The sequence below is a fragment of the Gymnogyps californianus genome, chromosome 3, assembly GCF_018139145.2.
Source record: "Gymnogyps californianus isolate 813 chromosome 3, ASM1813914v2, whole genome shotgun sequence".
NCBI lineage: Eukaryota > Metazoa > Chordata > Aves > Accipitriformes > Cathartidae > Gymnogyps > Gymnogyps californianus.
The window spans coordinates 70,461,770-70,479,105 of record NC_059473.1 but is presented as its reverse complement, the minus strand read 5'-3'; the positions used below and the strand labels follow the sequence as shown (position 1 = coordinate 70,479,105).

The 17,336-nt window shown below is 44.0% G+C and overlaps 1 protein-coding gene across 1 annotated transcript; it reads left to right on the top strand.

The window, feature by feature from the left end:
• Nucleotides 1-12,208: 12,208 nt before the first annotated feature.
• Nucleotides 12,209-15,711, top strand: FABP7 (fatty acid binding protein 7). The gene is made up of 4 exons (XM_050893866.1): nt 12,209-12,297; nt 12,956-13,128; nt 13,762-13,863; nt 15,358-15,711. The coding sequence occupies exons 1-4, from the start codon at nt 12,225-12,227 to the stop codon at nt 15,406-15,408; spliced, it is 399 nt and encodes a 132-aa protein (XP_050749823.1). The 5' UTR covers nt 12,209-12,224; the 3' UTR covers nt 15,409-15,711.
• The last annotated feature ends 1,625 nt before the right edge of the window (nt 15,712-17,336 follow it).

Sequence of the window (17,336 nt, the reverse complement as noted above, 5' to 3'; positions counted from 1 at the left end):
TTGTAGTTAGTTCAGATATAGAAGAGGAATATCTAGTTATGCCCTGGATTTTGTCAAATAAACCTTTCCAGTTCTGAGCCAGCTGCATATTTCTGACCAGTATAAACAGAACCACAAACACTGGTTGGTGTGGGAGACATTGTGCCATATAAACTTTGGTCCAGAAGAATTTTACGCTTGACTCAGCCAGACAGGAGCTAGCCCCTTAAGAGCTGTCTGGGGGTCTCTATGCCATGCTGTCCAGTAGTCTGGGGTTTAGGCAGGGTTACTATCTTAAGCACAGCTAAAGTTGGGAAAGCTCTGGTTCATTTTCTTGTTAGTATCTTGAAGATAGGTAATAGTCCTACTAAACTTTGGCTGAGCCTGTAAAGAGCAAATTAAGTGCTTCTGAATATGTTTCTCACTGAGCCAGTTTATCCAGTTTCAACCATTATCCAGGCTATACCACCCTCCCATTAGCTCAGCTAATAGGTAATTGATGACAGCACATTCTCTTAATCCACAGAGTAACAAAGTTATGGCCCTGAATCAGCAGAGTATTTTAAAACATGCTTAACTTTAAATGCAGACTACTCTCAGAGAAGTCAATAGAACTACTTAGTGCCTAAGATTAGGTACATACTTAATTACCTTGATAAATTACGGCGGCAAACTTCTATTAAGGCTAATCTAGTATTATAATGCATTAATCCCAATTTCCATTCCAGCAAGTGTGGCACAGGCAATAGCATCTTTTTCATCAGCTTACAGCACTATCCTGGGCTTTTATAGAGCAAAGAAATTCATTTTAGTACCAAGCAAAAAAGGTAACTTTTTTCTCTCCAAATTTTAGAACTTAATGAAGCAATTATTCATTCTTAGCCACTCTGCATATTTAAAAAAAAAAAAAAGGGAGGAAATACCCTTGTAATGTCATTGTACATATATAAAACAATTTGGGTACTTTGAATATACAGAAAATTGGCCTCAATCTTTTCCAGATGTCATTAAGAAGGTAATTTTCTTTGGGTCAGCCTTTCATCAGAGGCTTTATGTAAGAGGTGGATGAACGTGCTGAGGTGCATCTTTTGTTGCTATAAGACAGGAAAGTTCAATTTGTTATCTGGAATGCAATAAAGGACTAAATAGGCTTTGAGGTAGGGGACTGATTATTAGAATGTTCTCATTTAGAGAGATTAAGAGAAGTAATTAAGCATTTTTTAAAATGAAGCTTATTTGCTATGATTCTTCATACAGCTATCTCCACCTGTGCCATATACCATCATTCTGGTATAATACTGCATAGGCTGAGCTTGGACGGATGAAATGAGTGGCAAAGCAGTTCGCAAAGTAAGTGGTATATTTTAAAAGAAGTTTCCAAATAATTGATAGTACAGCAACGTACAGGCCAGATCTAGTTGTCACTGAAGACAAAGATAGGTTTTATACTAACTACAGTGTGAATTGTATCTAACTTTAGTTTTAAGTCATGAGTTACTAATCACACAGAAGATTTCTCCCAACTCAGAAACTCCATGAACACAAATGCTTGGAGGCAAGGAGGCTAGTCAGTGGAAACATCATATATGTTTGCACTATCCAAGACATTGTATTTAATTATATGGACGTACGATCTGACCCACAGTGGCCACTTCTCTGTTGTGCAGCTTTCATACAATGGTGACAATACGAAATAATGTAACTGCACTTGCATTAGTTAGTTAAAAATTACAACAGAGCAGTGGCTAGAAGAGGTTTAAACTACGCTTTACCATCAGTATTCCAAATATCCTTTATGTATCACACATACAAAGAGGAATACTTCAAGATTTAGCAAATTACGTAGGACTAGTTCGTATTCCTCTCTTCTATCTGCTGGCGCTCTACGTGTGATAAAGCCCATGAAAAGGAATTGAACAGAGATTTCTGCATGGATTTCTCCACTGGTTTGGCACAGGCTGTATTTGCTGTGCTCAGCAAGCATAAGCCCCAGACCCACCGTGGTGCGTGTGGGTTCCCCAGGGTCCACATAGCACAGGCCAGTGGGGCTGACCCCACTGGGGTCCCAGGGCACTTGCTCTGAAGTGATTTGGGCAGAAATAGCAAGGGCTTAAACTGTCCTGCCATCTAGTGGGATCTTCAGCCTGCCAGGTAGTTTGTGCAAGTAAGTGGAGGGAGACAGTTTAAGAAGAGACCTCAAAAGCAGCTGGGAGGCAGCTGCTTGAGAGTGAAAGTGCAAAGAGGGTGCGAGCTGGCCTGGTGAGAGATAGACTGTCTCCAGCTAATCTGAGACGTTCAATTCAAGGGTTTTGCTAAGGGTCCAGTACCTTGGTGTCTCTGTGTATTCAGAAAGTTGGGTGATGGCAAACAGGAGATGTCTCGTGTTGCTGAGAACATTGCTCCAATGGCTTACCTAAGCTTGGGAAAACAATGCCAGCTGAAGCTTCCCCACTCCACAGGGCTGCCATCTGGAGATGTGCGGCACTACTTCCCGCTGGCCCTTGTAGCCTACTTCCTCGCCCAGTCAGCAGGAGCGCATTGCCTCTGGTTCGGAGGTCCATACTTCTCAGTGGAAACTCACTCACACTGCCTGGGCAAAGGAAAGATGCCGGGCTTGGGCACTGAGGGGTGAACTAGCCAAAAGCATTTTCAACTTGTAAACTCTGTCATAAAACAGGTGTCTGGCTTGCAGCCTGCTCAGCTTTAGATGCCCGCTCTGCAATTTGGGCTAGGGTGCCAATATCGCCACAGATGACTGGTTTTGACTTTTTTTAGGGAGAACTCAGTTTCATCTTCACCACCTGAAGCTGTTCTACTTCGGATAGTAATTATCAATAAATGCTGAGAGCTGTTATTTTATTTTATTATTTTGGTTTATTTCCCTGTTCAGCCCAGTGGGGACCAGTTCATATCCCAAGACGGCCGGGAACGACAGGAGGCCTGAAGGCCATCACTCTGCCCCATCCTGTGCCATGTCCTAACGCCAGATCTCCGGATTTCGATGCAAGACTTACGGTTGATGGAAAATGGTTTTTTTGGCTGTTCATACAAAGCCTGGGTGCTGTGAGCTTTTCTGGATTAAACATATATTCAGCAATTGCCTGCAATGTAAAGGTCCCTGATGCGAGGATTTAGACAATCCTTACCAGTGCTTTATTCCTGGGACTCTGTTGTGCAGTGACTGATGCTGTAAATCCAGTGCTTATCATACAATGTACAGAAAAGCTAATCTGTGAGAGACTCGTTTAACCTTCCTATATATATTTTACTTTTTTTCCAGATTCCTTGGGCACGTTTATAAATGATGTATCAGCAGGGTAAACAAAAAGAAGCAGCATGTAAACTGCTGTTAACCCCCAGCAGTATTCTACAAGTAGTTTTCTAATAATGCGCATAGTTTCCTAAGGGGACACGAGCACCTTTTCCCCGACGGCTCCCCAGCCGTCAGGCTGACGGGCAGGCAGGCCGTCCCCCGAGCCGTGCCGGCGGCACGCGGCAGCCGGGCGCTTCCCGCCCAGCGGGCACAAGATGGCGCCCGAGCCCGCGCCAGGCACACAGGCGGGCGAGCCTTCGCCTTCCTCACAGCCTCGCCTCTCTCCGCCCCCCCGGCTCGCAGGGGCTCGGAAATGGCAGAGCTTGGGCCCCCCTTCGGTATGAACCGTAACGTGAAAAAGAGGGGGAGCTGTGGCAACGCCCCGGCCGCCCGGCGCCGGGGGGACGGAGGACGGGGCTCCCCGGGCGCGCCGGGGTGCTGCCGGTAGAGGGCGCCCCCGCCCGCTCGCCTGCGCTGCGCAGGCCTCGGCCTCCCCGGCTGCGTCCAACCGCTCCCGCCCGACGCTGCCCTTTGAACGGCCCCGGCGACTCAGCCTCCAAACGGCTCGTAGACGCCAGAAGTCCCCGCGTCTTCAAAAGCATGGGGGATAACGGGTTTGAAATGTGCTGCCCTTTTCCCTCGGGCAGCTCCTGCTGAGCTGCAGCAGCCGGCGGAGGGCAGGTGAACTCCCCGCAGAGGCACCTTCCACACGGACCGCGCCAGTATCCATCTGGTCAGCTAAATAAGCAGTTTATTCACAATAACGTTACTTCTTGCTCTCCAGCACAGCTGTCGCTCCTGCACGTCCTCCTGTTCCCCGGCAGCACCTCCATGGCCCAGCAGCCACCCACAGACAGCTGCCCAGTGCGCCAGGGATCCGGGCTTTCCGCGGCAGCCACCTAGGCCACCTCCAGCTTCCAGCAGAGAGCAGGGGCTGAGCAATGGAATACTGTGCACCACAGAAGAAAAGCGCCCTTTAAGTGACAAACAGGAAAACTGCCACACATGCATTCGTGGGAGAGCTACAGGTTTTGAACCTGCTTGTTCCTCCCACCAGTTTTGTACCCATCTTCTACTTGCTCAACAATCCCATTCCGTTCCTTCCATCCCTCTGAATTTCTCATCTAACTCTGTTCAAAGCTCACATCCATCTACTCACTTCCTTTCTTCAGTGCTCACCCCTTGCTTCGCTAGCTTACACCTCCTTATGCCCAACATCAACTGTTAGTGCTTTAAACACCCAATGTAAGAAACTGATCTCTTCAATTGCCTCCATATTCCGTAAAATGAGATGGTAGAAGGACAAATTGCTATTCCTCCACGCAAGTACCGGGTAGAGATCTTATATATCAGACAGGCTCGTTAAAGAGCCTTGAGCCAGTCCCTGAACAGTCTTTGTCTTGAGCACTGAGAGAGGGAAAGCTTCTCTAGAAAAAAACCAGCATGTGATTATGCAAATAGAGATGGTGTTGCAATATAAGAAAGTGCTGAAATAAGTTTCTTTCAGGCATGTTCTTTCAGACAGCCTTTGAACTCTTGACTTTGCATTTTTTTTTTTCTTTTAATGTGGGCTGTTATGAGTGGAAACATCTAGGTAAATTTATAAAGGATAAAATGAAATGCTGACATGTAAGAAGGAGTACATTTAAGGGCAGGGGAGACAAAGGACAATGAGATGGAGTTAAAGGCGTGAAAGTTGTGCCTTGTTTCCTCTCCGTAGCCCTTCTTTTAGCAGAACAGCTGAGCCAGTCACGGTGAGAGCGAGTCAGCCTGCTCCTGCACTCTCTGCTGGCTCTGGACTCTGGATGTTCTGAGCTCTGTCTGCAGCACTGATCAGCTGCTCAAAGTTTCAAAGGTCTGGAGGAAGATGCTATTAGAAGCCTTGTTTAACTATTACAAGATTAGTTAAGGATTTTGTGATACATAGAGGGTATGGGTTATGTTTACCACCACCACACTGAGGGGGAAATCTGTTGAAATATGCACACATGGATGTACAGAATTAAAGGAATAGTGGATGTATCTATACTTTGCCACTGGCACTTGCTGCAGTACAGTCCAGAAAGTGAGTCCCGTGATAATCCAGGCAGGGACTACACACCTATTTTCCTTTCTATGTATATCTGCATCTTTTCCCGTAGTAGACTCTGGATTTGGCAAAGTACGAACCCACACTCAGCAAGTGGGATGTGTTTCTAGGTTTCCTGGTTTAGACTTGCCCATTGTGACCATCTCATGTGATTTCTTGCATAATCCAGGATATGGAACTTCTCTGAATTACTTCCTGCATCATGTCTAATAGCTGTGGTTGTTAGCATAGTTTACAACTCGCAGGGATGAAAAGTCTAGTAAGGCAGTTTGAAAGTTGGTCAAGGGGTTAAGTCTCCTCACAGCTAATATGCACTTCATTTTTAATATAAATTTCTCTAGGCTTAACTTCCAGTGACTGGAGTTTTGTATACCAGACTGAGGAGACCACTCTTATTTCTGTTTCTCTGGGATTGTCTCCAAACAGCTGGGATGACTGAAGTTTTCCCCAAGTTTGTCTTGGTACTAGTCCCTATTTAAAGCTAGTAATCAGCTATCTTAACCCTGCAATGCTTCAATTTGCTCTAGAATTTTGTGTTCCAGGAAGTTTATGTATTTAGACTCATGAAAACTCAGAAATGACTCAACGCTTGGTCACAAACCAATATGTAAAGCAGGGATATAGTTGCACTCTTGAATGAATCAAGTTAGGTGCGTAATTCTATGTAGGTCACCCAGCATGAGGTTTCATTTCGAAAGCACCTCTGCCTGATCTGTGTCAGGCATTTTTTCATCAACAACAGGCCCATAAATTGGTAACCTAATTAAATTATTTATCAAGACTGTGGAATTCAGACATTTCTCGGGGGTGCATTAACACTCCCTGTAACTCACTGCTAGTTCAGAACTTCAGAGGAAACTGCTTGCTCCAGATGAGAGATTCCTATTTAGAGGAGACAATCCCAGAGGAGTGTGGCTCCAGCTGCATCTGAGGGATTACTTCTGGCTCCAGCAGGCTGTGACTCTGTCCTGTCAGTCCATAGCTGAGTGGAACAGAGGAGGACCCTGGGAATATCCAAATGCAGGTAGTTAATGAGCTGAGTTATTACTTTGCATCTGTTTTCCAAATTCAGTAATTATTTTCTTAAATTTGTAATTCAGTCAAAACTGATTTTACTTTTTGTCTAAATCTCATCTGGTATTGAGAGTGATTTCAGGATATCGCAGCAAATGGAGTGCTTCAGTATGGACAAACAGAACGAAGGTACACTGAGCTATTCCAAAAGTTTGTTAAATCCAGCCCTGCAGACTGCAAAGTTGTCTTTTGTTATGCTGCAAGGATTTAGCTTGAGATCGATTATACTGAATTCCAAATAGTCGCACTTATTAAGTGTTAGACAGCCTCCATGGTGTATACTAGGGCTACAGAAAGAGAATACGACATTTAGAGATCACCTGTACATTCAATACTGTGAAATTTATATTGATGATTATAAAAATCATTCTCCACCTCTGTTATAATACAGAATCCTTGGACCTTAATACAGAGTGTGTTTCTGCTTCACTAATATTCTCACTGGGCTGCTCTGAACACCAAATCTACACAAGTCTTCCAGAATCAGTTGCAGCAAGTCAAATGCAAGTCATCTAATCTCCTTAAACCTATGTGCTATTTTTCTGTTTATGCACATAAGGATTATTCTAACTTAGTGTGCTCAGCTTATTCATATGCCTTCTAAATTTCTCTGAGTCATTATTACCCCTGAAATAGTCAGTTGCTTATTTATAAGACTGTATTTCTTTCTTCCTTCCTCAGTGTATGACCTTACATTTGGCCATGCTGAAATTGTAAGTCTGGAAAGCTGATTTCTTGTATTGATTTTACAATAACTAGACAGCTATTGTAAGTGACACCCAGTATCAGACATTTCTGTTACATTTTAGAGGCTTTTAAATAGTTTTTCTACTCTTAAACACAAAAGAAAGCAAAGAAAGACAAATATAAAATAACCAAAGGCCTAATGGTACACAGTTAAAATAACTGCATCTTCAATAAATAGAACTGGGAGCCAGGAAGGTGGCTGGCTTTAGCACAGGCCAATTCTTTGAGGAGAGCGTCTGATTTGAGTCCTCTAAATGGTAGATATAGTAATATTAGACAACAGATAACAACCCCCCAAATGCCTTTTAGAAGCAGAGAAGACCCTGGAGATATTTAGTAGTATTTGCTTTCTTCTTTAAACCGTTGTAGACCAGCTGTCCTCTCAGCATAAACCAATCCGAATAAATGTCTAACAGTTGGTAATGAGGTATAAGCGGGTATTTACTTTCCAGGACTTTCCTAATCTCATGTCACACGAATTTGTAACCTAAGAGAGAATCTACAAGAATGAAATGCATGATCACAGACCACTTCATTTCACCAATTAGCAAGAGACACCAGAATTAGACCTTAACATGACTTGTGCTCTAATGCTAGCCTGTCCTGGCATTATTTTGGTTGAGCTTTTACAGTGGCAGGAAGCCTGCTGAACATGCTCCTAAACTTTGCCTAAGGTACGCCATGCTCTTAGAAGGGATACAGTATAAACACGTCTTCCCTGCTCCTGCCTGCATTACCTTGCACCTTGCCTATCGTCTGGTCCGCAGTTCCAGCAAAGCCCTTCCCGTGGCATTTACGCAGCACAAGACTGGATTCATACAGCTGCTTTGTACCTGGGGCCATTCTGAGACCACTTGCTTGTGCAGCTGCATAATTGGGTGTCTTCTCCATAAGGCATTTATCTCTTTTGTTTAAACTGGGATTTCTAAAGAGCTGCCATCAATAGAGTAAATCTAGTGATTTTCTGTGACTCACCGACAGCACTGAAATAGTTTATTTTTATTAGGGGGATCAGTAAATCTCTTAGACAGCTAGAGGACACTAGTTAAGGACATTCTACTGCCCTGTTTGACATTAGGTTTTTCTGCAGCACCAAAAATCAAATCACACTCAGCCCTGAGGCAACATCATCCCATCTGACACAATAGATACTAAAATCTGGTCATTTCTGTATTACACTGAGAGCAAAGCTGCACAGAGATTCACAGCAGGGCTTCAAACAAGGTTAAAGTGTGCTGAGAATACCCTAGTCTGCTGTCCACAAATGGAGGAAATCTCTTCTGCTTTCAGCTACATATTATTTTCGATTTCCTTAATTCAAAAGTAGCCCCCTATATGTTTCAGAATGCTAAGAGATTACCAAAACGCCTGAGTTATGAATCATGTTGGCTTTCAATGGGATTCAATACCTAAAAGGCCTTTGAGCGCTGACAGCTGGTTTCGTACCAGGGGAGTTAGGCCCTGGTGTCACTGCTACCCATTGTTGCACACATGGGTACAAGATGCTCTGCAGTTGCAGGCGCTTCGTTGCCCCAAACACAGAAATGTTTGAATAATGCAGTCATCACTAAATTATCTGAAGGTCTTACAACATAGTATCCGCTTAACTACTGATCAAACTCTACAGAGTAATACATTATTCCTGGCTATTGTACTGCAAGGATGGTGAAAGGATAGGTTTAACTGAATTGGTGTAGCAAGAGTGCCCCTCCTGTGTTAGATCCACAGAGGGACACGGCAGAAGGATAGATAAACCTGACTTCAAACATTAGCCACACCAATTTCACTACATTTCCATAACCAGAGTACTAAGCCCTTAGTGACTGGCTGTAGTGATTACATGCTCAGCAGTTCCTGACATTGATTATGAGGAATCCACACATGAGAGAACCTGTTGGTCAGACTGTTCTGCCACAGGAGCCTGGTGGCCATCCTGTGGTGCTCTTTTTTTTTTTTTTTTTCTGAACAAGTGAATTGGTTTTTTTCAAAGACTGAACGAAGGCTGAAGGAGGCTGAGCGCCTCATTCTCTGAATGCCTGAGGGCATGGGAAGCAGGGATATAACGGGGGGGAAAGGTAGCCAAAAGCAGTTTTTGTGTCCTGTATTCAAAGGCTGAAGGTTAGAGCAGTCCCACATTCACCCTGGATGGCCTTTGGAAGCAAGGATTACTTATTACCCAGGGATGTCTTGCCACAGCATTTTCATCTTTCAAGCAGGCCTTGCACAGAGAATGCAAATGTGCCTACTTACACTGCTCTGTGGTGGTGTACAGAGTTTAGTGTAAATGAGAATGAGTCCCTGTGTGTTCAGAGAGGAATCTCCAGAGACATCTTTCATCACACAGGCTTTTTACAGGGGAGTACGCAGTCTGTTAAAACCTTCAAACTCTGCTGACAGCATAAAAGAAACTCCAAGCTGGTCTCTTGTGCAGCAACCTAAAAGGCACACCAGGTCAGTGTATTTCACACTGCTATCTCCGTTCCAGCCGTAGCAAAGCATTTATATAGATCAGGATGACTTGTACTAGCTGTTGACGTTAACACAACTCTCACATAAGGATCCACAAGCAAATATAGGGCATAAGATGCCATGGAAAACATTTTTGGCTGTGGCTTGTCACCCCACAAGGTGTCAATAATGTAACATTTCCTACTGTTGATTTATCCTGCTCCCAAATCATCACTAACACAGACAGGTGGGATCTCACCATCATAAAACCTGGTGTGATGACTTTGGCAATCTATCTAAGCAGCAGAAGGAATGTGAACATTTTAGCAGACCCTGTTTTACATCTGAAGCATGGTGCAAAGTGTTAAAGAATATATTTCTCTTAAGACTAGGTACTTGGCTTAGCTAAGTATGTTGCAAAATCCTGGTAGAACTGAGCCATCAGTGTGGGTATGATTGCTTAAATTATGAACGATCCTGGAGTCCAGCTACCAGCAGTGGCACTGAATCACTTTCAGGAGTTTTATATCACAGAAAGTCCTTGAGGCTGGTTCTACACAGCAAGCCCTGGTGAGCACAGAGAGCAAGGAGCTCTCCCAGGGCTCTGTGCGCACATCTGCACCAGAAGGATCAGCAGAGGCTCCAGGGCTTCTGCAAACAGAGTCTATATGAGCAGATAACTCTGTCTTGTCAGTACTGGGAGAGGAGACACTGTCAGCTCATAAGGATATTGGTAAAATCATTTAGGATTTAATATGATGCATCTCGGATGAAGTAGGTGAGCAGCGAGGTCAGCTTGCATGTACTTGCATGTCAGCTGCCTGGGTGCCAGTGGGACCGTGGCTGCAGAGTTTGGCTTTGGGTGGTGAACACTACTAAATACTTGATACTGTTACTGTATTGAGGAAACACAATTCCCAAACTGAACTGGAGTCACGGATGATACCCGTGCACAATATCAACCCCGTGTGCCCCATGCCATGACAGTGTCAATCGCAAAGCATATTCCTCATTCATTGTAGGGGGTTTGACTGACTACAGACCTTAGGTTAGTGGACATCCGTATGAGACGCACCGTACCAGTAAGGCTGGTATTCTGTGCAAACTTGGAGACACAGCATTATTCAACTTTGACAAAAAAAAGGGACTTGATTCCTTTCAGCCTCAGGAACAACAATTGGCAGTCTGTTATTTCAAGTGATGCTCTTGCTCTCCCTGGCTTTCTGAGCACTAGCTGAAAAGTCTCAGAAGTGCAGGTCAGAAGAAGTCAGACATAAACTGAGCTGCTGCAGGAGGGCGCTTTGTGTCTCTCTCTCTACTTCAAAGTGAGGAGACGGAAGGTTAAAGAGAAATAGATGCACTAGTTCATACCCTTGGGTTATCAAGACTAATGAAAATTGTGTTGTGTGGTAAAAGGAATTAGGATTATATTCCTGCGGTTAATTCAGAGAGAGGTTAATTCTTTCTGAGGACAAGTGAAAAAGTGGCAAATTAAATTAAAAACCCATCAGAAGCATCACTTGCCCTCCACCCAAAGAATGTGCCATACTACAAGAGCCTGAAAGAAATGCAAATGACAAATGCAAAAACTAATTGAAAAATATTAGGAAAATATTCATAATTATTTATATTTTGTATGGCTGGACCAGGTAGAAAATTGTTGAAGTTTTGTTCCTAAATCACAGAAAGTCTCTTTCACTTAGTCCCCAAGTTTTGTTACGAGAGCTGAGGAGCTAGATTCACGAGTCTGGAATCCATCCAAGCCGTAGGTCTGGAAAAGCCGACACCGTGGCTTGTCCCACGGAGACAGGCTGCTTTCTGAAAAACACTCAGGAGACAAGATGACTACCTAGCGCCTTCAATGAATTTCAAAGAACGACTGGAAGAAGGAAAACATTCCCTCTCCAGCAGAAGAAAAATCGTATTAGACGAAACAGGTTTAAGCTCTTTTCCTTCTTTCTTCATTTTTAGTTTCCAAATGCTTCCAGTTGTGGAGGCAAGATCCTGCTTCCAGCCAGCAATAGCAAATGCCAGCTTCAGACAGCATCCGTACAGATGCCATGTGATGGTGGGGGAAAGGGATCTGTACTTGGCCAATACCAAACCGGGCTTGAAAATCTTCACGGGAAAGCTTTTAGAGCCGGTGTTCTGCAGTAGCGTTACGATCCTGTATTTTTATTCAGCAGAGTATTTCACGTTTGGTGCCCGCTTCTCTTTTTGCCCGTGTGACTTTAACAGGGACAACAACGCGGGCGGACGGCGGGAGCCCCCGGGGCGGCTCCGGTGAGGAGAGGTGCCCCACACGCTGCCGTCCCGTCGCCGGAGGCAGCCCCTCTCCCTTCCCCCCTCGATGTTCCGCTGCGTGACCCGGCCGGGACCCCCCGCGCCCCTTCTCCGGCGGGGGCGGGGCGGCGCCGTCCCGCCGGCGGCGGCCCGGCCGGCGGGGGCGGACCGCGGCTGCCCCCCGCCTCCCGGCCCCCCGCCGGGCGCCGGCTTTAAATGCGGAGCGGCGCGGCAGCAGCGGTGCTCCCCGCCAGCCTCCGCCACCGCTATCGGCACCCGCAGCCGGCCGCCATGGTCGAGGCTTTCTGCGCCACCTGGAAGCTGGTGGACAGCCACAACTTCGACGAGTACATGAAGGCGCTGGGTAGGTACGGCCGGGCGGCAGCGGCACGTTCAGGGGATCCGGAATTTTGCACCATCCCCCCCTCCAAAAAGATTAAAAATTTTAAAAGCCCCCCACTTTTTAGGTGTAGGTAAGGCATTCGCAGAGGCGGGGGAGGTTTGGGCGGCTGTGCCTTTGTCAATAGAGTTAATTTAGTGGGGGTCGTTCAGCCGGGGGAGGCCAGGGGGTGTTTGCGTGAGAGCCGTCCTGCTGGGGAGAGGCTCCGGGAGATGCCCCCGGCTTAGGGAAAGCGTATGAAAGAAGGGCAAATGCTGCCTGCAGATAAACTGGAAACAAACAAAAAATAAATCATTACGCTGGAATGATAAGGAAGTGAAACCCAGAGAAGCAGAAGCGATTGCCACCTGTTCCGCGGCGCTGCTTGGGCATGCCGTGCTGCTGAATTAGGTTCCCTGTCACGGTGCTCGGAGGTAAGGGAGGATGCAGAGCTACATCTGTGGGAGGGGAGTACCTATGGATACTTTAGGTATAAGGGCACAAGTGAAGCAGAAAGTAGCATTTCACTGTGATAGGTTAAACCTGTGGAGCGGGGGAAGAGATTTCTGCACCTCGATGTGTGGCAAAAAAGATGTAAAAAGCCGAATGTCTGATGGATTTCTCTGTTCCCTTGATGGTCTAGGAGTGGGGTTTGCAACACGCCAGGTGGGGAATGTGACTAAACCCACTGTGATTATCAGCAGCGAGGGGGACAAAGTAGTGATCAGGACTCAAAGCACTTTCAAAAACACAGAAATCAGCTTTAAACTTGGAGAGGAATTTGATGAAACTACCCCCGATGATAGAAACTGCAAAGTAAGTGAACTCTTGGGCTGCAGTGGCTTATTTTTTCCTCTTTTTCCTCCCCACCCCCGAGGCTGTATCTTTGGTAGGGTCAAAGAAAAAAAAATGTAACTTCTGCTACTGACAGTTGTAGCACTGTGAAGGACAGGGAAAAAAGACAAGGCTGCATCTTACTTGCCCGCTTACGCCATGTCTTGTCTGAAGCAACGTGTTACGTTGCCAGCCCCCTGTCTGCCTTCCAGTGTTGAGGAATTATGTTAGCTGCCCACTTTTCTTTCAATCCAAATATCATTTGGCATAACTTTTTCCAGTCGAAATGGGGAAAAGCCTTCTTCCCTGCATCTTTGGGGGCTTAACATAAGCGTTATCCCAAAGCACATCTGAAACAGTGTTTCTTGTGAGACTGGAACTCAAAGGAAACAACTTTTTTCATCCTTTGACACAAACAAGAATTGTATGGAGCTCATGCTTAAAACGAGGATGATTCATGGGCTTGGCTTTAAAGTGGCTGGGACTACTTTATCATTCTAGATCCACATCCATCTATTGAAGAGAATTCAATAGAATAGTGCATGCTGCATGTGTGAGCAGAATCCCAAATACCCCAAATAAATGAATGTCTTTGTGTTTCTTGGTATCTCACAGTCAGTTGTGACCCTGGATGGAGACAAGCTAGTGCATGTACAGAAGTGGGACGGCAAAGAGACAAACTTTGTGAGAGAAATAAAGGATGGCAAAATGGTAATGGTAAGTATAAAGCTCACTGAGCACTCACATCACACACCACTAACACTCCTCACTTACATTTATCTCAAGCTTTATGAACAGATAGTGTTACTCATACACAAACCCTTAAACTAATTGGTGGGGAGAGCTAACAGAGATTTTTCAAGTATTTTTGTTTTGTGTCTTGTTTTACTGACAACTGAAAAATTGCTAGTGGTTTTAGTCAGGCCAGCTTGTGGATTTCCAGAGTGTATATGTTCTTTCTAGAGTTTGTGTAAATGCTCAAGCAAAAAAAAAAAAATCCTGGTGAGCTGAAAAAGATACAAAGTTCTTGATTATATAGGCAATGATCTGTTGCCAGTGCTAATTTAGATTTCTTTAAAAACTTGTTTTATATATGCCCACATAAATAATATTTAATTACACAGAACAAGTATTTCCCAAGGAAAATAAAATTACAATATTGCAGGAGGTAATAGCATTTTCGTATTTAATAATAAAGGGTTTATTCCTCCTATCTTGTTAAAAACTACAATAAACAGCAATTATGTGAAGAAAAGTCTTGTCTTAAATTCACATTCTTTTCCTGACTTTTCAGGAACAGGAGTATGTGGTGAATAAATGGTGTATGTTACTATATCTAATGTCCAGGGTGGCACTTCTCATGCTTATTTTTGGCACAGAGTGGTAACTTTCAAAAATAAAACCTCTTCAGCTATACTAATCTATGTGACTTGGTTGTTGGAGAAAACCGCTTAGCTTGTTTTCTAAATACTTCAGAGAGTATCTGTATAGATGGAGACTTCCAAATAATTAAAACCTTAAAGCATACAGTCAGTGCAACACAATGTGACAAGCAATTCAAGGGAAAATACATGCTTTGATTTTTGGAAACAGGTACCCACATACACAGAAAACCTTTTCCTTTGGAATTTGAACACAGTGAGATGCCCTGTTCCACTGCAGGAAATACCTCCAAAACTCTCACACTGTAGTTAGTGTTCTGCACAACTGCAGCGACTAAAATATTTGGTAGTTCTAGCTACATAAGTGCACAGAATGCATTTATTTTAATACAAGTATATGCCTATGCATAATAGTATAGAATATGGGTATAGAGGACTTGGATTTTTAGATTGTGCATCTTGCAGTGTGATCAGCTTTGGGAAAAGAAGTGTTAAATCTGTATTAAAACAAAGCTATATTTAAGAAATTACATCCATGAAAATTAGAAAAACAGTCATTTCTAGCCTAACTTTAGTTGCCTTGTAAATGTGCATTATGTGCTTCTTGGGTTTGAAAGTAGCAAGGAGAAAGTTACATTTATTATGGGAACCATAACTAAGGTTTTGCTTCTTGTTCATTTAAAATATCAATAATCTAGACCAGTTTGTTTTTCTATAAATTACATAATGTAAACCAGCCTTGCTCTAGCATGGACTTCTTAATATGTGTTGAGTCATTACAGAAAATGGTCCAGCATCTAACGTGCCTGTCTTTTCCTTGGACTTGCAGACTCTCACCTTTGGTGATGTGGTTGCTGTTCGCCACTATGAGAAAGCGTAGAGTTTACCTGACCTCTGTCCAGATGTTACTTCTGCTGGATGGATTAATGTAGCGTCCATAATTGAACGTAGCTAAAATGCACATTTCTGGCATGAAAGGTTAATAAAGAGTTTTGGGGGGTGTTTTTAAAAAAAAAAACTTTATGCCATCAAATTGGCAAGCTTGTGCTGTATAGTGAAACAGGTTAAACTTGGCATTAAATTTCTGAAACACTTGCCTCTTTTTTTTTACAGTAAATGGAACATATTTGAATTGTTTTGGAATGCAGATCAAACTGAAATTAAAAAGTTTTTTAAACCTGTGCTCATTTTGCATTTAATCAGCTAATATTCCAGTGTTCTGGAGGGAGTTGTTGAAAGTTCCTTTTTCTGAGTTAAACAACAGAAAAGCATGTGGTGCACAACGCTGCAGCAGCCTCTCTATGTGGTGTAGAGTACATGGGGAAACAAAAAATTGCCTCCGCTCTATGTCAGTGGCTTCTTTTTGCTGGAGAAATCTAAAGCCCCTGTCTTTATATATGTAGGCAGAGAAGTGAGAGGCTCAAGCCGGTTTCAGCTCCTCTCTTCACTGGGAACTTGTTATCCAGTGCATGCTAAGGTCAATAGACAGCCTTTGATGTCGCGGGGATCCTGTAGTTTTGATTTTAATAGTTATGAGAGTTTTTTCAGTTGTTTTGGTGGGGTTTTTTGCTAATATGCGAAAGATTGAAGTGTTTCATAGGGCAGGAGGAAAGGACCAACATGACAAAGGGCAGGAGGAAAGGACCAACATGACAAAGGGCAGGACTGGGGGAACCTGAAGTACAAAGCTTATCTCTTCATCAGTCTCCACAAGGGTGGGAGGAAAGCAAAGGGAAAACAGTACAAGACAAACCTTCTGAGATTCCCCTCCCTGAGCTGTGTTTCATTGCTAATAGGTACAGGAGATAACAATTTGCACTGTGTGCAATTTAAAATAAAATGCTGCTTAAAAGAGATAAATTAAAACCTTATTCCTGAAGAATATTTCCCTAAAAGACCAGGGTGGGAAAAACTGCCTTACACTTCAGATTATTAGCAAAATTGAAACAGGTTGCTGGCAGCAAGGAGGAGGTTGTTTGGAGAGTCCAGGTTTTCTGACGTGCTGACTCAGTGGACCACATGGAGGTGTAGCTACCTACAACCTTTCCAACAAAGGCTGAGCTGAGCTGTGGCTTTAGCTGGTCGGTACTCTGTGTGGCTGCAGAGGGAGGTGCAGGAGGGGCATCCTGCCCAGCTTCCCAGGCCTAATACTGCACTGTGCCATCCTTCAGATCTGCTATGTGGTGTCATGGGAAGTGGCTTCTTGCTTCCCTGGATAGCTAGGATAACATGGGTAGCTCATCTCACTCATCTGATAAAAGTTCAGACATAACTATAGCACCTAACCAACACAAAAACAAAATTTAATGTTACTAGCTTTACTTTTTCACAAAGCAGCTGCCTGAAAGGAACATCCAAGTCTGTTTTCTCTTGTGGGGAATGCTATACATCTAGAGGACAGAGTCCTTAATTATGAACCATTATAAATATGTTTTATTTGGTGGATCTTGATAGTTTTTAAAATCTAGGAGCTAACTTTTTTCATCAGAGAAATGAAAACTAGAACTTGTTCCAGTGGTACAGGGAGCTGCAGTCTCTATGTTTTGGGCTGCTTCAGCTGCTATAGTGCAAGTTATGTTTAAACAGCATCTTCTGCCCTTTGGTTTTATTAGCTCATGCAATCCTCAGCTTCAGTACCTAATACAGGTTTCATCTGCCTCCCCTCCATTGCTGCCTGTTTGCCCATGGGTGCATTTGCCACATGACTGTCCTTCCCAGCCAGCCCTTCTCAGTAAGGTGGGAGCAGCTGGTTTTCCTTCATCACTGGGAAAAACACACTTGGGTCCCCAGTACTGGCATTCATCTTCA

Bases quoted from the DNA above. Each gene is read 5' to 3' on its own strand.
- FABP7 (XM_050893866.1), top strand. From the start codon at position 12,225: ATGGTCGAGGCTTTCTGCGCCACCTGGAAGCTGGTGGACAGCCACAAC. The intron at 13,129-13,761 runs GTAAGTGAACTC...GGTATCTCACAG, and splicing joins CCGATGATAGAAACTGCAAA to TCAGTTGTGACCCTGGATGG. The intron at 13,864-15,357 runs GTAAGTATAAAG...TTGGACTTGCAG, and splicing joins AGGATGGCAAAATGGTAATG to ACTCTCACCTTTGGTGATGT.